Below are 21,105 nucleotides of genomic sequence, written 5' to 3'. Positions count from 1 at the left end.
TCCTGCCAGGATTCTTTCCCTCTCTGTCCCTGCCCCTCCCCCCGCCGATTCTGTCTCTGTCTCTCCAGATCAACCTAAAAAAACCCCAAAAAGAATTAGGCACAACTTCAAGTAGCTTCACAGCCCAATCCAACCTCGTCGGCCCTCTCCTGAACCTAGCACATCGCCTCTCTCTCCCGGATTCCTGCCATTGCCTCCTGACCACTCTCCTCCCTGTCCCTGTGTCCCCAGCAGCCCCCCTCTGAGCACAGCAGCCCGGTGCGCCTATTGCAACATGCACAGCTTGGGCCTGATGCCCTCTGTCCGGCTTCGGCTTCAACCTCTCCGGACCCACTGCGCCCCTGGTCACCTCCTGCCTCAGGCCCTTGCCCTCGCTCCCCTCTCCCCCTCAACCTTGTCCCCTAACATCCGAGTGGCCACCCACTCCCACCGCCTTCATGTCTTACTCCCGTGCCGCTTGCTCCACGAGGCCTGCTGGCCTCTGTCACCGCCTCTCCCCACACTCCGTCTTCCCGGCCCGCGTTATGTTCCTCCCATGCGCCTGGCACCATCTCCCATGTTGCTCCTTTATCCCATTTCCTGTCCCTCGAGGAACCGGAACTTGTGAGACGCAAGCAACGTGTGAGGTCCACGACGCCACAGAACGCTGTTTGCTTAACGCCCCGTCGCTAACTCCTGGAAAAGCTCCGGGCACACGGCAGGCGCTTAATAAATACCTGTCAAACGGAAGGGAGGCTCGCCTAAGGCGCCTGCGCCCTGCCGCCCCTCCGCGGCACGCGGCAGAACGTTCCGGCCAGGGCCGACGCGTCCACCGCGGGCCTTGCGGGCGACGCAAAAGGCTCGCTTGCCTCTGTGAGGGCCGGGAAAGCGGCCCGCGCGGCTTCGGCGCCTGCGGCTCCCCCGCGGCCGCACTCCGCCCACACGGCTGTACGCTTCCTCCGGGGCCGCCGGGCCTCGCGCCTGAGCCCCACGGAGGTCAACCCCGGCCCTTCCCTCCCGGACCGGCCGGGACGCCGGGCGGGCGCCGGCGTCAGCAACGTAGGCGGGAAACGCTGGGCGCCCGGGGCACGCCGGGAGCACCCGATACGTGCGGCGGGCTGCGCACGTGACACGCCGCAGGCCGGGACGCTCGGGGCACGCCGGGAGCGTGTGGTGCGCGGGGCACGCTGGGAGGGCGGAGAGGGGAGCGCGGGAGAGGCGGCCGAGGAGCGCGCGCCCTGAGGCCGGGAGGCGAACGGCCCTCGAAGGCGAACCCGGGCCGACCGGGAGACATCGGGGTGAGGGAGCCGGGCAGGGAGCGGGGAGGCCGCTGCAGGCCCTGCCGTCTCCCCTCCCGCGAGAAGGGAGAAGGCTCGTGCTTCTCCCTCGGGAGGCCGTGGCTTCCACGCATTTTACAAACGTGCTCCCGGACGTGGTTCCCCGCCAGGAAGCGATCCGCGGCGGCGGGGGGGGGAGGGGGGACCCCGTGCCAGCGCCCGGAGCAGCGCGAGCCGACCTTGTGGGCCAGTGGTGATGGCGGAGGTGGCGGGGGGAGGACGGGCCCCAGGTTCCAATCTTCAGGGCACCTGTTTTGACGCGTTAGTCACAGGGTCGGCGCTTACACCCTGGATTTCAGCCGAATGAAGGCCTTGGCCATGTTTCCACCGCGGTCCTCTAGCCTCCGGGCCGCAGTTTGGCCCAGCGGGCCCCACAGGCCGAGGGCTGCTCAGACCCCGGCCCCGGCGCCAGGCTTGCTTGCTAGTGGGCTCTGCGAGCTGTCGAGGGCGGGCCCCTGCGGGCCCCTGCTGCTGGGTGATCGCCCCGAGCAGCAGGAGGGCAGTGTGGTACCGCGGTTCCCGTACAACATGTGAGCGCCGGCGGCAGGGTATCCGGGGGGGGGGAAAAGAGAAGACGCTCTCTATCTGCGACTTGTCCTGGTCGCGAACTCGATAACCAGATTTCTGCGCGCTCCTGAACAGAGCAGTGCGGTCTGCGTGCTTTTTTCTGGCTAGTCTTGGAAGACAGGCGGAAGAGGAGGGGGACTGCTCGAGGGGCGGAGAGATGGGGACAGAGGATCTGAAGCCCACGGGCTGACAGCAAAGAGCCCCGTGGAACTCAGAAACCCGGAGATCGTGACCTGAGTGGAACCCAAGAGTCAGAGGCTTAACTGACTGAGCCACCCAGGCGCCCCATCTGCCAGAAGATGTTTAAAGGAAGAACGACAAAGTCATTTTCGTGGGAAATGTGTTTTAGAAATAAAAGTAGCGAATCACAAACTTTCGCCTGTGTCTTTGACTGGACTTCTTTAAAATATGCACAACACAGGGGCGCCTGGGTGGCTCAGTCGGTTCAGCATCTGACTTCGGCTCAGGTCATGGTCTCACGGCTCGTGAGTTCGAGCCCTGCATCAGGCTCTGTGCTGACAGCTCGGAGCCTGGAGCCTGCCTTGGATTCTGTGCCTCCCTCTCTCCCTGCCCCTCACCTGTCATATTCTCTCTCTCTCTCTCTCTCTCTCTCTCAAATAAATGTTAAAAAAAAATAGGAACATTAGAGAAGTTTATTAAATAAAGACAATGTGATAGAAATACATCTAGTACCTAGATTAGAGGAGGCATTTAAATAGCTGGTTTTCGTATTATTATATTCAAATTGTTTAGGATATAAAACTTCGGGCTTAAAATTCTAGACTATCTTTTTGAAATGATGAAAATTTTCTAATGTGTACTGTGATGGTTGCATAACGGCAAACATAGTAAAAACCATTGAATTGTATAATATAAATAGATGTGTTGGAGGTTATTTGCACTATATCTTAATAAAACCTGTACCAAAAAGTTCTAGCAGGTAAAAAATTCTTAAGATGTTAGTAATATATAAATGCTGAAGTCTGTTCATTTGTTTTTGCTGACTTATTCCAACACAATATCAAATATTCTGTGGTGGGTTGGTATTAAATCCGTATTGGTAAGAGAATTTATAACCGCTTTATTGTTGTTTATCTTTAAAGGCCTGGTAGCTGAGACATTCAGTCAACAGGAAAATATGAATGATTCGAGGCAGCAGTCATTGTTCTTCATCACATCTCCAGATTTACACAAACTCTGTGCTGTCAGGATAATACTGAGTAATGGGGTGGCGGATACTGAGATTAGGAGTACGCAAATGAAGATGTGCAGGTAAAAAGTACACTTTATGACTGAGGCTTTCTAAATTTTTTGAGATGTATACGCAGTGTTTTAGAAGTATCTCCTTTAAAGCAAACTACTCTTCTGCTCAATCTGTGTATATAGTTTTAAATAAAGGAATTCAGTTTTCTTCTGACCAGGTATATCGGATTACATTTGGGGAAGGACTTAAAATACTTGAGATGGAATATCACACTATTGAGTTTTTGTATTTGTGACTTCTTGTGTGATGTTTTTAATTTAAATTTTTTACGGACATTGATGAATTAGATCAGACTCCCCAAAACTTAGAGATAGAAATTAATAAATATTTATTGAGTACCTACTGTTTATGGACACTTTAGGAGATACTGTAAACAGTTCAGATGACAGTTTCTCTTTTTTTTTTTTTAATTTTTTTTTCAACGTTTTTAATTTATTTTGGGGACAGAGAGAGACAGAGCATGAACAGGGGAGGGGCAGAGAGAGAGGGAGACACAGAATCGGAAACAGGCTCCAGGCTCCGAGCCATCAGCCCAGAGCCTGACGCGGGGCTCGAACTCACGGACCGCGAGATGGTGACCTGGCTGAAGTCGGACGCTTAACCGACTGCGCCACCCAGGCACCCCAGATGACAGTTTCTCTTAATTTTCGGGTCAGCATAAGATCACTTCTGAAGACTGTTTCTCCAAGAACTATCTTGAAATATCTGACCCAAGGTAGTCTGAAAAACAGCTTGGTTGAAGCCTAAAGTATAACTCCATGATTGTTGAGGACCCAGCGTGTATTAGTCCCCTAACTTGTTTGAGGCACTCAAAGAAGGACTCTTAGAAAGCGTGACAAGATTACATCTGTAGCTGCCTTTCTTGGGGAGGAGCAAACAGAATATTGCTAGGAGCCAGAAATAAAGACACTCGCGAGTTGTCCTACCATTTTGTTCTTAATTACAAAACTTTCCTTCTTCCCTTTGTATATTCTCCCACTCAAGTGCATCCAGGAGCCTGTACCCTTCCTGCTAAGGTGTAATTTGAAACCTATTGAACATTTACCTGTGACTCCTTTTGGAAACAAATAGTGGAAAACCTGAGATTTTCTGCTGTTTACTCTCAAACCATGCCCACAGAGTGGGATGTCTTGACTCAGTCCCAGTAGCTGACAAAGAGGCTGGAACAGATTGAGAGGAGACTTCACCATGTCAGACAAAGGCAGGCACTGCAAATTCAAGTGCTTGCCGCACTTGGTTCTGCACCCGCGTTCTGAGGACAAACAGGTTGGCCCATCTTACTTTTTGAGGAAACCCCTCCCCGCTCCCCCCACACACACTCATGTCTTTTAAAGTTTGTTTTCCTGATGATGAATTTTGAAATTTTTCATTCTTCCGTTTCTAGTCCCTTTTGTGTTTTCTCCACCTTTTCCTTGATCTTTGAAACAAAATTGATGGTAATTTGAATTGTGATGATTTTTGTTATGAGTTCATTTGGCTGTTGAATGCTAAACTGAAACAACCACCCTCTTCATTTTGGCTTGGAAAACGTTTTCTTTTTAAAGGAAAAGCATCCAGTCGATAGTTGTAACGGTGAAGTATTTGGTAACTTCACTGATAGATGAATCCTTATAGTCTTGTCTCTAATGCCTCCTGATCACCACTTAAAAAAAGGAAAACAGAAGAAACAGAAGTTAAAAGAGCTGGATTCTTAACAATGTTTAGACATCTTCAAATCTATACTTGGACAGAAACGGAGTTTTAAATGAGGAATCTAAGTTCACAGATGAAAGAGATTGGGAAACTCAGATGCAGGGACATGTTTTCATATTAATATCAATATTTGGAACCTAACATTCTTAAATCTTGGATGAATACCTAAATATTCAAGTTACCATGTTAAGTGTGAGGAGAGATGCAGAAGTCTATAGCACAGTCCTTCCCTAGAAGAAATGTAAACTTTTGAATAGAACTAAGCAATTTTCTAAATGTTCTGATAAAGTGAAACCAGACAGTGGGCAAATCCACTTTACAATTAATACATTTCATCTCCACAGGCAATTGCTGTTTTTGCACCAAGATATTCTTGCATCACCTGTGCCTGGAATATTAAACCAAATTTGGGTAGTGATGGCGGTTAGTATTTTAAAATTTTATGAAGTGTTATTACTAATTATTGGGAGCAATATTGATAAGAGAATTAATTATAGCTCAAATTGAATGTGGTTTATGAAGCCAAATTACCTGTATTATAGTTTGAGTGAATCAATTATAGACTTTAACTTTGATATACCTGATATTTAAAATTCATTTTCATGGTTCTAATTTAATATTTTTTTTCTGTCATAAATACTAAGATAAAGACTATTAATGAGTAAAATAATATAGCATAATTTTTTGAAAATAGCATGGGCTTAATATTTTTCTTATATTTTTTTCCTTAGAATTCCATTAAAGTAAAGGAAGACGTTTCCCATTCCAACATATGTCCAATTGTTTTTAAAGGACTTAGATCGACAGTGTTTTTAATTTGGAAACTGTATTTAAAATTTTTTTTTACACTTAATAAAATTAGAATGAATTTTCCCAGTGCTGTATGTTACTGGGAATGATAATGAAATGCCAAAAATCTTTATAAAAATTATGTTATTCTGTGATTTTTGTCAAAAATCTTTGAGAAAATATCCTCTTACTCTCAGATTTCAATTCCTCAGAATCCAGTGAAATGAACATTTATTAATATTAATAAGCTATCAATAAAGTAACATAGAAGAAACTTACTTAAGCTAAAGTAAGTTCTTAAGAGAATAATAATTTCCTTTATTTTTTCTTCTATGTTATATGGTTATATATTCATCTTATCTTTTCATTCTTGATATCATTTTTAAGAAGGATAAGCTGTTTGTAGACAAGTAAACACTAATAACTCTTATTTGTGTTCTTTTCTACCTGAAAATCTTTATGGAACAAGGAGGACATTGTTTCAGAGTTCTCATAAATTCAAATATCCTAATCTTGGCAAGAATACTAAGAGGAAAGCAGGCATATAAAAATATGTTTTGCTTTCTTACAAAGATATTACATAATTTTTTTTATACTTAAAGTAGAAAATGGAATTATTACACATACTATTTTAAACTTGCCATCCATTTCCCCTTGAACAGCCTCTCCTGGATGTTATTCTGGTTCATGGTTGAGGCTGTGAAATATTTTATTGTATTGGTGTATAATAATTTAGTTAATATTTTCTAATGCACATCTGAATTTCTAGTTGTACTACTATAGCGCTTCAGAAAGCATCATTGAAATTATATCATTTTTATTGGTCTGGAAGTTTCTATGGGTCAAATTCCTAGAAGAGGGATTGCAGTGCATTTTATACTATATACATTTATACATTTTATACTATAATCTAGATAATGCTAAATTACTCTCTGAAAAGCTTGTGCTGGATGGCATTTTCATAAAGAGTATATTGAGAGAACCTATATTTCCATATCCTCATAAACACTAGATATTAGCAGCCTTTACATATCTGCCAATCTGTTAGGTTAAAAATAGTATCTTCTTTGAATTTCTGTCTCTTTCATGGTTAGTAAAGCACTTTGGCCTTTTGAACTTTCTCTTGCTCTTACAGTTGTGTCCATTTTCTTTATTCATGCCTAGAAATTTACTGTGTATTAAGAGAGATGTTAAATATTATAGAAATGTATTAGCCTTTTCCTTTTCTAGGTTTGTATCACTCCCAAAAAGGCTTTCTTAACTTTGAGAATGTACCTACAGATTCTGTTTTAGGGAGAGAATGATTATCACTTGCTTCTCCAACACATAGGAACTGTTAGGATGATGGCCTGATGATGTGTCCTCTGCTGTATAATGTTTAAATTCTTTTTGTATTTCTTTAATTAATAGTATATTTAAGTAATTTTTATAAATGTGGATTTTTGTTGTTTTGTTGTTGTAGATAACATTTTATAAAGCTGGAAAACTTAATGCCTATATTGAAAAACACGGAGCTAAAGTAAGTTCTTAAGAGAATAATAATTCCAAATACTATTTATAATGATTTTGTATTCAACTTCTTTTTGTCATCAAACAAAACTTAAAGTATCTTTCTCATAAGTTATTGCCATGCATGTGAAAGAACCTGCCTTTTTGGTTTTTGAAGTTTGTGTCGAATTTTTATTCTTTCTTCCATACATTCTTGATAAAATTCATCAATCAAATTATCAGGGTCAGGCATTTTCCTTGTGGGAAGGTTTTTAACTATAATTTCAATATCATTAATAGATAATAGAACTATTCAAGTTATCTAATTCAAGGAATGTGTTCATTTCATCTAACTTGTCACTTGTACTGACATAAAGTTGCCTCTAATACTCCGTTAATTTCCTTTGCTGTAGAATCTGTAGTGATGTTAGCTCTCTCATCCTGATACTGGTAACGTGTGTCTTTTTTCCCCCCTCCCTAATCAGTCTTCCTAGAGGCTTAGCAAGCCTGTTGATTACAAAAAACAAGCTTTTGGTTTTGTAGATTTTCTCAGCTGTTTTATTGTTTTGTATGTCATTGATAATTCATTTTGGTCTTCATTGTTTGTTTTCTTATGCTTATTTTGGATTTAGTTTACTCTTCATGTTTTAGTTGCTTCAGGTGGAAGCTGAGGTCATTGATTTGAGAACATTCTTTTCTAATATAGAGACATTTAGTGCTACAGATTTTCTGTAAAATATATGTTTTGTTTTTATTTTTTCTCTAATTCTCCTTTGATTTCTTCTTTGAACTATGGGTTAGAAATGTGTTATGTAGTTTCCATATATTTGGGGATTTTCCAAGGATACTTCTATTATTGTTTTCTAATTTAATTGTAGTTAGAGAACATGTTTTGTATAACTTGAACCTTTTTTTAATTTATTGAGGCTTATTTTATGGCCCCAAATATGGTCTTTCTCTGAGTTCATGTTTGAGTTTAATGTTGCAAGTTGGCCTCATCCTGCTGCTTGAAGTCCTATTGATAGTATCCTTAATTAAAATATCTGTGAAACAAATTGAACAGATTTGGTCTTCTTCCTTGCCAGCAAATTAGTTACTTATATCTTGGGAAAATTCGCCAGACCAAAAGGTCACAAAAATGAGGGGTAAATAATCTTTGGGAGACAATTCTCTTTGGCATGTCTTGCTAAGAGAGGCAGTGGCAGCATCTTCTTCTAGGCTATATTTGCAAGGATATTTGTATAGAAAACAACCTTGGTTCTTTCCTCAGCCCTGGGTATTTTCCTTACATGCACGTGCTAATCCGTACTTAGCTGATGAGTCAAGACGGACTCTGCTGATCTCAGAGTTTGCTCTCTGTTCAGTTCTCTCCCTCTAATGCTTTGCCCTCAACACCAGCTCACTTGGCTTCTTGGACTCTCAGCTGGCTCCTCAATGGAAGGAACCCATGGCTCTTCCAGGGTTCTCCTTCCCTGCACCACAGCCTAGAAACCCTCCTTAATCAATACACAGCGGGTAATTGTAGGTTTCCCATCTCTTAAGGATTGCTCGTCTTTATTGCTAGATGCCCAGTGTCTTGTGAACCATTGTTTTATATAACTTGCCCAGTTTTTTAGTTATTCTAGGGGGAGGATAAATCTGAGCCTATTACTTCTTACTACTCAGAAGTAAAAGTCGTGATTTTTCAAAATTCTCTACAAGTAGAGACAGGGTGCTGGTTTCATGTGTGCCTATGTAAGTATTTAATTGTTTTCTGATGTTGAATTAAAGTGAACAACAAGGAAAATTATTATAGTATAGTTCTGGGCTGGTTTCCTCTGTGCAAAGCAAAATACAAAGTAAAGTGTAAGGTCCTACCTAGCACAGGAGTTCAAAACTTTAGGTTTATTGGGCCAGGATAAGGAGGGAGAATTTGGGCATTGTAGCATGATAGTCTTCCTGGTTTCAAAGCAAATATGTTTTAACACTTCTTTAGCTTTAGAACAAGATAGGATTACCTATAGTGATGACTATAACTCATATCCAAAATAACCCAGTTTGTTTGGTGGTGATCTAAACAAACATTTTCTTTGAGTTTACAGGGGCATGCCAATTGCTGTGAATTTGCCCATGTTTTTTCTTTAATATGTTTAGGTGGAGGCTCCACAGAGAGTAATCCCTGTAATTCTTCAAAACTGCCTTTCATACTCACTCATGGCTAGGCTTGCTCCAGCCTGGAATAAAACTGGCCATCTCTTGGTGCAAGGTAACTTTATCTCTTTCAGTCATCAGGGGTTTCTGAACTAGATTATTTCTATTATGGGCATCTGTTTTAAATTTCAAGATATATCATTTTTAGGGAATAGTTTTTAAAGTTTCACCCCAACTAAGCCTTCTTAGGCAAGTCCACAACAATATAAATGTCCTCTCCTTACCTAGGATGGTATCCAGAGGCCACTGATGTTTTTTCAAATAATTTTTAAAAATTATATAATACTTGATGTTTGGAAAGGAATAACTATAAGTTATGGAGAATTATGATAAAATGAATACAAATTACCAACATTGTTGGAATCAAAAGGCTCTTCTGGATTTTGTGTTGAGGTCTGTCCATTTTCTAAGTATTTTATGCCCGGAAATAAATATTAAAAAGAAGAATTTCTGAACTTGGATACTTTTTGAGTGATTGTATTTTTTTCCGAACTGTCTTCAGATATTCCTTTGTGTAAAACTGCATTTTAAAATATTTTGCTTAGCTTTGATAACTACACAGAAAAAGATTTTATTTATCAAGCATGATTTATAAGTTATAATAATAAAGCATGTCCTATGAATTTTTTTAAGGACGAGAATTTCTTTCTCAGATGGGAAAGCAAAGTGCTGTTGGTAAGTAAAAATGTATAAGCCAATAGATAAAACATTAATATGGTCAACAGTTGTTAAATAAAACAATGTTACAGATCGTTGGGTTGTTACAATCAATGATTAGGTTATGTCATAATTGAATCGGTTGTTAATATAATCACAATTTACCCAGGACATCACCTCTGGGTCAAAATATATGTTCTTACCTATAAGAGAAAAAGCTAACTTCTCTTAATTGGAATAAAATCTACATTTTTAATTTCTCTACTTAGTTAAAATTATGACCCTGAAGGAATTTAATTCTACAGGCATTTGTAATGTATAGTTTCCAGAATCATATAATTAAAAATTGTTAGTATCGTTGTAAGGAAAAGATTTATTTCTTATGAGAACGCAATTCTTCTCCTTAAAAGAGTAAAGAAAGATTGTCTAAAGAGACAAAGATGATCTAAAATACACAGTTTAGGGGCGCCTGGGTGGCGCAGTCGGTTAAGCGTCCGACTTCAGCCAGGTCACGATCTCGCGGTCCGTGAGTTCGAGCCCCGCGTCAGGCTCTGGGCTGATGGCTCGGAGCCTGGAGCCTGTTTCCGATTCTGTGTCTCCCTCTCTCTCTGCCCCTCCCCCGTTCATGCTCTGTCTCTCTCTGTCCCAAAAATAAATAAAAACGTTGGAAAAAAAAATAAATAAATAAATAAAATACACAGTTTACAGTACAGTCTAATTTGTTATTGATAAGCATGGCTGTTGGGCAGGTAGACCTGTTCCTAAACAGTAGTCTAGAGAGAGCAGAGAGGTGGAAATCCTAAATCCAAGGAGACATTGATCAATCATGGTAGCTTTCACCACAATTTGTTCATCGCCTTAAATCCTGAGCTAGCACCTCTAATCCAGAACTATTCGCTTTGAGTTAACTTTCAGGCTGAAGCCTATTTGCCTTCCTTACACTGGTTTCATTTTTAAGTTGCACAGTGGCAGTCACTGTGCTCTAGCTCTGGACAAATGGGTTCATTACAGAAATTCAGTTTCATCCCCACTGTCAAGAGACTATAGCTGCCAGAGATTAAAGATAAAAGTTTAGGAGAGCAAAATCCCTCACTCTTGTATTACAGTTTTTCTTTTAGTTTTACCAAATGTAATATTCTACAGCAAAACTGACAAATTGTTAAGTGTATATAGCTCATTGGATTTTCACAGACTACACATATCCTCATAACCAGTTCTCAGATCAAGAAACAGAACATAACCAGTTCCCTGGAAATCCCCTCATGCTTTCATCCAGGTACTACCCCTTCCCAAGATAACCACTCTCTGACTTACATAAGTAATTTTGATTATGAGAAAGCAAGGTAGAAGCTTTGGGTCTCTATGAAATCTGTATTTTATCTGCTGGTATATTGATAAGCATTTGTTAGGAAAAGACTATGAAGTGAGGAGCTCTGCGTGGTACCTCTCCTGATTTAAGAAGACAGTGTCCATTTTTCACATATAATATATAATAATAGACACAAGGCTTGTAAAAGGTATTTATTGAATTTTTCACTCAACTGTAGGATGACTCGCTGTTTTATTGTAACCCTGCCCTATGACCCCTCAACACATACATGGCCATATATCAGTGTTGTTTCAGGCCTCTGTCTCATCTGCAGACTCTCAATTATTATATGGTGATTTTTAAAAATTTTACCACGTGAGGAAAAAATACATATTCTTAACTGAGTTTCTAACGTGGATAAATTAAGCTAAAGTCCTTTCTTTCATTACTAAAATAGTTAACTTGATAAGATGGGGGTAATAGTTCTATAAAATTCACAGTTAAATATTTTATTTTCAGTATTAGACATCAATGTAACTGAAACTCAAGTTTGTCTAAGTATAGAAGCTTACACAATCAGACTGCCACCACCTGAGGTACCACATATTTTGATTTCTATAATTTACTAGATTTATTATATACTTAATGTACTATTATTATTACCAACATGCTAGTAGATTTTGGTTTTTAATAAGAAGAGTGATAAGAGCTTTTTATTATCAATATCCATAGTATTAAATGCTTAATATGTTGATATTGTTCTAAATCTTTTACTCAAAGAAAACAACATACTGTCAGCTTAACACAGATTTAATCATATTTTCTTGTTCAAAAAATCTCTTTAGATGACTTTCAAGACTCTCCACAACCCTCCCTTGCCTCAGCATTCACTACTTGCCTCTGTTTCCACCTCCAAATATTAAAAGCACTGTTTCGGTTCATACTAAATATCATATCCCCTCATTAGCATTCTAGTAGCATTTTTTTTGCATCTATTTTCTTATAATGGTTTTTGCCTTCCTAGTAGAAGGATATGTCTTTTCTTTTACTAATTCTCATAACACCCAGCATAGACACAGATTAATAGTAACTCAATAAATATTATTTTCTTTCTTCTGTTTCAGTGGTTCTCAGTAGAGGGGGGGTGGAGAAGGAAATGAATGATTTTGCTCCCCAGGAGATATTTGGTAATGTCTGGAGAAAAATTTGATTATGACAAAGGGGGAGGGTTGTGTTGCTACTGGCGTTTAGTGGTTTGAGGTCAGGGATGCTGCTAAAAAATCCTATAGTGCGTGGGATATCACTATAACTCCACCCTAACAAAGAGTTATCCAGCCCAAAGTGTCAGTAGTGTCCAAGTTGAGACGGATGACTCCTCCTTTGCTTAGAGTGACCCTCTGATTAGTTATAGATCATACTCATATTTTAAGAGCCAGCTCCAATGCTACTCCATTCATATTTCTCTTTAATTTTTTGATTACCTGTTATATTGAGGCACTAGGCAAGTCAAAAGTAAATAAGATCTAGTTTCTGGCCCTTAAGAATTGTGTAAGCAAATAGGGAAACTGACCTGCATAAAAATAAATGGAATGGACAGCATGACATGAATATCTTGTACTGAGAGGAAACGTCCCAAAGCCTGGAGCCATGGTGACCTCCCAGCCTCTTTTAAACCTTCATGCTATTATGAAGCATACTCACATACTTATTTGTGTGTTTATTATAATTATACTCATTTTTCATATTGCCAATTTACTTTATAATAAGCTTCTTAAGGACTAATATCATGCTTTACTGCCCTTTGAATTTTCTATAGATTATACTTGTGTTTTATATACCCGAGTTTCGAATCAATTAGAGATTGACAAAGAAGAATAAGACATATAGAAATCAGAATACCACCTTTATTATTAGGATGAGAATATAATTTATGGTCCAAAATGGATACTTTTGAGAGTGAAAGGGGCACTAACCTAATAGAGTACTGGCCCAACCTGTATGAACTGGAGTCTGTTAAAAGTAAAATCAGATCAGTTAAAGTTGTATTTATTGTATTTATTGCACATAAAAGAATAATTTGTGAACCAGGAGTCTTCAAGCCAACAGTGGAATAAAGCTCAGAAGGGTGTTGTGACAGGACAGCTTATATAATGAAAATGTGGAAACTATTTTATCTTTATAATAATTGGTTATAGTAATGGAGTTTTCAAAATGACAGGTAACTGGTTAAAAGTTATTATCTTACTCTGTTTTGGAAAACAATTTAAGTTTTATGATTTTTAGAGTATTTACAAGAAATAATTGAAATTAAATTTCACTTGTTATACAATGAGCTAAATTAGGTTTTACTTGCATGGCTTAACTGGTTTTTTCAAGTTTGGTCTCCATTTTATTTAATTCATATATGGTCACACTGTTTATTATTGAAAAAAAAAACAGTTGTTAAAGAATGTAGCCTATCTGAACCCTAGAATTAAGTAGATTCCCCACCTATGTATGAGAGTAGTGGAAACCCAGAGCTCCCTTGGGAGATCAGGCACCAACCCCAATATGACAGAATGCAGTACACTACTCTTTGCCAGCAGGCCAGCTCCCAAGAGGAGGAAGAAGGAATTGTCCCAATTTTATCAACCAGGTAAGTCACCCCATCTGCCCTAGGGAGGAATGAATGAAAGGGTAGGGAGCTATCAGGAATATGTGTTAGAGCTTTCTCAACATGGAAGCAAACACCAGAAATGGAGAAGATGTACTTCTGTCTTCTACTCAACATTATGTATTCAACGCACACTTGTTCTATTGATTCCCTAAATTATAATTGATCATTAGCTCCTCTAAATCTCACTGTACCTAAATTTTTGATATGGCATTTTTCACATTCCTTTATAAAAATTGGTTTCATACATGTCTGTGTTCCTACTAAGTTGTAATCCCTTTGAGAGTGTTGGTTTTGCCTTATTTGTCTTTGTTCCCCATGTAGACTAAAAGATAATTACATTGAATTTTCCTTTTATCAAAATCTAGTATTGGTTATAGGTCAGGTGAGGGGAATAAAAGTGAGGAGGAGGATGTTTATCATCTCACCCCTTTCTAGTTTATTTTCTATACTTTCATTCCCCTTACGGAAGCAAATTGGGACAGAGGTTAAGTAACTTGCTCTGGGTCATGAAGGGTAGTAAGAAAGAGATTCAGGATTTACAGTTTTTCCTTTGACTCTGTTCATTCTTCTACACTGCATCATACTTCCTTCACCTAGCCTTAGGTTTCTTGACTCAGATTTGTACGTCCAATAGAGCCTGACAGGAGTGGATACTTAAAATGTATTGAAAAAAAAATACAACAATTAAACAACCATGTTTGACAATCTAGTATCAAACTAAGTGTCGTAGGAACTACATGACTTTAGAGTTCAGAGAAAAAGGAGATGTTTGAGGGAATTCATATTTGAAACCTTTGGAACTTAGACAGTGTTTTCTACCCTTTCCTTCTTGAAATCATCTGAAATTTGATTTCCCTGAAATTGCTTTATCCAGAATTTCGTACCATTCATTCGTGGTTCTTCTTTCTCTTATCACACTTTAAGTGTTACTATTCCCTAGGGTTCCATTTTCAGCATGCCTGTCTTTTCCTTAGCAGGTTCAACTAGTTCAGTGGTGAGCTGGTGCACTGGTACCTCCCTAATACTCTCGTATAGTTGGCAGCTTGCCCTCTCAGAAACTGTCACAGGAGTGTACTCATGATGTGCAGTCTTGGTTATATGTAACACTGAATTATTTATTTGTCACCCTCCCTCGCCTCGACTGTGTTCTTCCTTTGTACTTATTCTTGGTTACTGGCATCAACAGCCAATAAGTTACCCAGCTACAGACTTCAGAGTTATCCTTGGCTCTTGCTTCCTGTATCCAATCAGCCATTAAAGCCTCCCTTGATCTCTGAAATCTCTTCCTCTCTCTCCATTTCCATTGCTCTAATTTAGGCCCTCTTGTTTGCCCAAACTATTAAAATTGGTCTCCATATTGGCCTTTTTTCTAGCCTTTCCTCTTATTTACTCTCTAATTCTTCACAGTGTCAGCAGAGTTCTCTTCCTAAAACAGACAGCCCCAACCTAAATATCTCTAGTATCTCAACATTGCTTAGAGAAAATAAAGTCCAAATTCTTTAGATGGGTGTTACAAGGAAGAAGTGATATTTACCGAGTACTTTCTTGTTAGTGAAGGTCTGTTCACATAAGGACATGTTATAAATATTTGTTAAGTAAATACATATAAGAGGTTAAATGTCTTTGGGGGGGTGTGTATGGTGAACACTTGGGTAGTTTTCCAGTCTTCAGAAAAATCTGTGTTGAGAAAATCCAATATAGACCTTAAGTGCTGGTACCGTGGAGGTCTCTGCAGCAATTTTCTTGGGTCTCTGAATAGTGTTGAGATAGGCAGAAGAATATAAACTCAAGCTAATGTAAGTGGGTGTATATGAGAACCCATAAACTGTGAACATTTGGACATATCTATCCTCTCTGGATTCAGTTTTGGGTTCTGTTTTCTCTCAAATAATCTACTTATTCACCTGTAGTCAGTCTTTCCTGATGTTCATAGCCATCCCAGTACTGACCATCCTTTCTTCTGTCACAGATTAGACAACTCATCTCTTACGCACAGCATGTCACAGTGCAAGATTTATCTCCAGTGCACAGAACAATATTCATTCTTAGTGTCTTTGCTCTCTTACCTCACAACATAACCAGCACATCTTATCTTCCTGTTTCTACATTCATGTTTTCCTGCTCTGCCCTGTTCCCTCATTTCCAGTAGTCTTAATAAACGCTGTCAGAATTCAGAGAAGGATCAATCACTGAACATAGAGGAGATGGGTCTAGCTCTAGGCCTATAAGGCTTTTACTGGTAGAACTCAGATAAATCAGAGTAAGGGCAATGCTTTCAGCAAGTGTATTGTTATGACCTATCTAGGCAACAACAAAAAAATTGGCCTGTTTAGTTGAAGTTTAGTGAAAAGCAGTAGAGAATGAAGTTAGGCCATTATTTCGCAAAAGCTGTATGATGATATGTTAAAAAGGGGATGAGGGATTATGAAACTATGAACCATTCTCTCTGACCCTAATACAGTGTCCTCTTAGGAGGACATTAATACTTTATTCTTCACTTCAACGAAGTCCCTCCTTATCTTTGACTCACTGTATTAAAATGTCCCAGAGGGTGAGGAAATGTAAATGAAGAATTCTTGGCAAACTATAAGCTTAAATACCCTGCAGATAGGGCACCTGAGGACCAGAGGAAAAGCATTCCAGGAGATAGAGAAAGGATACAGAAGGAGAGTTGAGTATTGGCTCTCCCTCCCAAAGACCAAATAGAGGAACAACTCTCTGACTCATTCTCCAGTTAAAAAAATTTTTAAAAGTAAAGAAAAAATTAGTAAAGATGCTATTCTGACAAAATGTAAATACCTTCCTTTAGAAAGAATTCAACTTCCTATAAACTAACATCACCAAAACATTGAAAACCATTTGAAATAAGTACAAGATAGGCATTGAGGTTGGAAAGTGAGAGAAAGCATAAAATACGTGATGTGTTGTATAGAGAGAAGCAGGGTGAACTGAAACACTGATTGCATTATGTGAGGTGTCATGCACCTCCAATGTAACCAAGCCTTTAACACGACTTTGTAATTGACTGTGTGCACATGTGTGTGAGATATGTGTTTTTAATGTTCCTTTTGTTTCACAAAATCTTTTGAGGACTAATGCATTAAATCTTATTTCTATTAAAAGCTAAGAGAATTTGATATTTCTCAGAGTGTTATCAAGGATTTTGATACTAACAAGAATGCCATCATTGAAGGACATTCAATTTTAAGCAACTGGTGCTACGTTTTGCCAAGGTGAGATTTCAATTTGTAGCATCTGGGGTGGGTCCAAGGTGTAGTGGTTCTCTCTCATTTTGCTTCGACATCAATGTGTACGAAAGTATAAAGGAATTTTTGAAACTGACTTGTAACTTGAAAAGTGTTGTCATACTTACAGAAGTCATCAATTTCCTTTATCAAATTAGTAAAATAATTTTATTATACACTAAATTTTTGTTAAATATAATTTTTACAAAAGTAAAATTTCTAGATAGCTCATTATGAAATTACAACTATTATAATATCAATAAAACCTTATAAACTTTACGTATAATTAATGATTCATTATCATTTGACATGAGCTGTTTTTTAAGATTGTACCATCTGTAGGGGAAAAATGGCTTATTATTTATATAAATAGGACTATTGGGATGAAATTTTAACCTGCTTAGGAAAAAGAACTTTAATTAACTAAGAGAATATGCATGATAATTTAATCATCAAAGCAGGGAAGAGGTAGATAGGGAACACGGGTTTGACTCTGATTCATTCAACTCTTAATAGACTTTTCCCTAATGTCTAACAGTTATAGGCACGCTTCTGTGTGGCAACATTTTATTAGTCATTATTTTGTGTTTATAACTGGCATGTTGTTTTTATCAATTCAATTTCACTTTTTCCTAACAATTCTGGTTGTTGAGATTTACTACAGTGTGTGTTAGGAACTAGGAGCAAATGATTAGTTTTTACTTATGTAAAGAGAGTTGCTAAATCTTTTTGAATACTTCCTAAATTAAGTTACATAGTTAAATAAAATGATATCCAAGAATATTTTATCAACTCTTATTTTTCATAGTATGAAAAGGGGACAAATAATAAGTATTCTTCACACCATACCCCCTGACTGTCCTTTTCATTCATATGAAGATTTCCAGATGCACTGGGATGACCTGGTAAGGAATAGAAACGTGTATTATGTTAGAAGCTATTTGATTTTGCTTCTTATGATTTAACCCAAGTTTAGCTTTCTCTTGAGAGAATTTCAGCTTGGTTCTTAATTTTCAGTATGGCTATAAACTTCCAGAAGATTGTGGAAATATTAAAATATACTGCAGCATCTACTTCAAAATGATAGGAGAAAGGATCTTCACATATCCTTTACACATCATGTATAACAGAAGCCCCCTGCCAGCCTCATGATCCAGTCTTGCTTCTGGCCCTGATGTGCATCATCCTTTTCAGTCTTCTCTGCATCTAAATGAAACTGCTTTCCCCTCTAACTTCCTTTTCTTCTGCTTGAGTGTTTCTTGTTTTCCTTAGTTTTTTTAAATTAAGGATGAGCTTAATAATGATGTTTTTTCTCTTAAACGCCATTGCAACATTTTAGGCAACAAAAGGAACTTCAGAGTACCTAGAAAAATGTTTACATGATTGCTAGTAGACAGTAAATAATCCTAGAAAATAACCCTAGAATTCTCCTTAGTCAGGGGCTCCCTCCAGTGGCATTTTGGATATTACTGAAAGGGTGGAATTAAAAGAATTTGTCTTTTAACAGAGATTTTTCTTTTTGGAAGATTATTTCATCTCACAGGCAAAATTTAGAGGATCTCACTTGCACTTAATGCACCTGAATGATTTAAGAAAATGTCTTTCGGGGCGCCTGGGTGGCGCAGTCGGTTAAGCGTCCGACTTCAGCCAGGTCACGATCTCGCGGTCCGTGAGTTCGAGCCCCGCGTTAGGCTCTGGGCTGACGGCTCGGAGCCTGGAGCCTGTTTCCGATTCTGTGTCTCCCTCTCTCTCTGCCCCTCCCCTGTTCATGCTCTGTCTCTCTCTGTCCCAAAAATAAATAAAAAACTTTGAAAAAAAAATTTAAAAAAAAAGAAAATGTCTTTCTTAACATTATTTTAAATTTAATAATGATTACATGTGTTCAGGTGAAACTCTTCAATTGTAATTGATACTGATTTCACATTCCTGTCTCTGTATTCCGACCTGCTAGAGTTTCAGACTGGAAGAAGGAAGAGCCATTATGTTCTCTTTCTGCATTCTACACTTCCTAACCCAAATCTTAATGTAAAATTGAGGCTGACAGAGATCAACTGCTCCCTTTCATTAGATGCAAAGACATTGTTCCAAGTCCTCAGAATATTTTTCATTAGAAAAGTAACCACTTTTCTCAAAGCTCTGCTTTTGGAGCTTGAATACAATCTGTATGTGTTGTTTCTCTGTACCGAATTTTTACGGCATATTGTTTATTATAAATACTTATTTTTGTAATCTATAAAGGTCATAGTGTCTTTGTTATAAATCATTTTTGGAATATCTTAGTCTGCCAGCTCTGTGATAAGGACACAATAAGCAGTCTGGAGTGTTAAAATAGAAGGAATCAAGATCCCTGTGATAAAACATACTTTTAGCTTTGGAAAATATGAAATAAGAAATGTATAAAATAGGATTTAGTTATGTGTGCCTTTTAACAGTTACTATTGTAATTACTTTTTAATTCCATAGAATTTGCTCTCTCTTAAGTACAAAAACTGTTCTATTATTCGTTAACATTATTCAGATACCCTCTCAGCTGCATTAGAAGTCAGCCTATACAGTTCTTTCCAAGAGTAGATTTGGAAGGTGTGTTGCAAAGTTTCCTTTCAGATTTAAAATCTAAACTGCCTCATATATGTGGCTTTCCCATAAAGATGACAACGAAACCATGCTACTACACACAAGAACTAATGAAGCCTCATGTACAGGTAAGAGATTTCATATCCTACTGAGTTTTCCAAGACTTAGTATGCACCTGTCTTACTTGGATCTCTTGCTCTCTGTGAGGGACTACCTAGCCCATTGTGCTAGAATTCTTTTCTCTCAGGTCAGTGTTTCCCTAATGCTATTTGATGTGATTGTACTTGATCATTTGTCACTGACATTTATTGTTATTACTGTATTTAACATAGTAATATAGTAATAGTTGCTTACTGGTCTATTCTAATTTAGCATGAACTCCTGGAGGACAAATATCATATTCATTTTCTTATACCAAGTACCTGGTACAAAATAGATGTTCATTAAAAGTTTTTTTTTTTTCAATAAATAAATGATCTTATAGTATAGTTTGGAAACATTCGCCTCATACAAATCCAAGTGTACTTTGAATTGCCACTTCATTTGAGTCTGGTTGATGAAAAAAGCCTTTGTATAATTCTGTTTACAGAAATCGAATTAAATCAATAACGTTTTCATTGTAAGAGGATACGGGAAGTGAAATCTTGTGAAGAAGTACCAGCAATTAAGTAATACTGGTGAAGAAAGTATTCTGGGCTATCTTTACACTCACCAGAATATGATTTCTTTGTCAACAGATAACAAAATCGAAAGGGAAGTTTTTGAGAAACAAATATAAGGAAACTTCATTAAAAAATTTCAACAATGATCTTTCTTATAAATGATAATTGTGTTTTCATAAAAGGGAAAGAAGAAAGTTTGAACAATTTGAGTAGTCTGAATTGTAATATGAATTATATGAATATTTGTATTGTCTGCTTAATCTCTTTTCTTGGTTCGCTGTGTCCTCTGTTTATTGTAGTTTCCACTGCTCCAATGATTTCAGGTTTCCCGTGGCATTGACTTGCTGTGGCTCGTGGCATTCTTTCAGTTTTTGTTTCTATTGTCATTCTCTTACAATCCTCAACTACATTTGCCAGCGCTAGTATCTGATAGTCCCCATTTATCTTTTCAGACCAGGCTGCACTTTCTGTCCCTGGTGAGCATGGGGCTTTGGTACCCTTGAGTCAGGGACACCTCAGGGACACCCCATGTAAATGGTGTGAAAACATGGCAGCCCATTTAGGTGTCAGGGCCAATAGCCAAGGCCATTTTCGAAGAAAAGTGAACCAATTCCAACTGACATCCTTATGATAACGAATCGTAAGTTTTGCCCAGACGTAACATTTTTAGAAGTTTAGTTGCTGGCCAAGTCCATA

At 38.6% G+C, this 21,105-nt stretch overlaps 1 protein-coding gene across 1 annotated transcript; it reads left to right on the top strand.

Annotated features, from left to right (window-relative positions):
* Window positions 1-1,185: 1,185 nt before the first annotated feature.
* On the top strand, window positions 1,186-19,766 carry CD3H18orf63 (chromosome D3 C18orf63 homolog). The gene is made up of 10 exons (XM_049619592.1): window positions 1,186-1,277; window positions 2,987-3,155; window positions 5,184-5,262; window positions 7,091-7,147; window positions 9,250-9,361; window positions 9,940-9,981; window positions 11,792-11,868; window positions 17,052-17,161; window positions 17,982-18,078; window positions 19,692-19,766. Exons 2-10 carry the CDS (start codon window positions 3,022-3,024, stop codon window positions 19,710-19,712), a joined length of 729 nt encoding a protein of 242 aa, XP_049475549.1. The 5' UTR covers window positions 1,186-1,277; window positions 2,987-3,021; the 3' UTR covers window positions 19,713-19,766.
* The last annotated feature ends 1,339 nt before the right edge of the window (window positions 19,767-21,105 follow it).

Source organism: Panthera uncia, assembly GCF_023721935.1.
Source record: "Panthera uncia isolate 11264 chromosome D3 unlocalized genomic scaffold, Puncia_PCG_1.0 HiC_scaffold_8, whole genome shotgun sequence".
Taxonomy (NCBI): domain Eukaryota; kingdom Metazoa; phylum Chordata; class Mammalia; order Carnivora; family Felidae; genus Panthera; species Panthera uncia.
The sequence above is the reverse complement of the archived record's forward strand: the minus strand, read 5'-3'. Positions and strand labels throughout refer to the sequence as shown.

Excerpts from the sequence above, each read along its gene's own strand:
- CD3H18orf63 (XM_049619592.1), top strand. The coding sequence starts at position 3,022 with ATGAATGATTCGAGGCAGCAGTCATTGTTCTTCATCACATCTCCAGAT. Across the intron at positions 7,148-9,249 it reads TTGAAAAACACGGAGCTAAA|GTGGAGGCTCCACAGAGAGT; the intron begins GTAAGTTCTTAA and ends TAATATGTTTAG. Across the intron at positions 11,869-17,051 it reads TCAGACTGCCACCACCTGAG|CTAAGAGAATTTGATATTTC; the intron begins GTACCACATATT and ends TTCTATTAAAAG.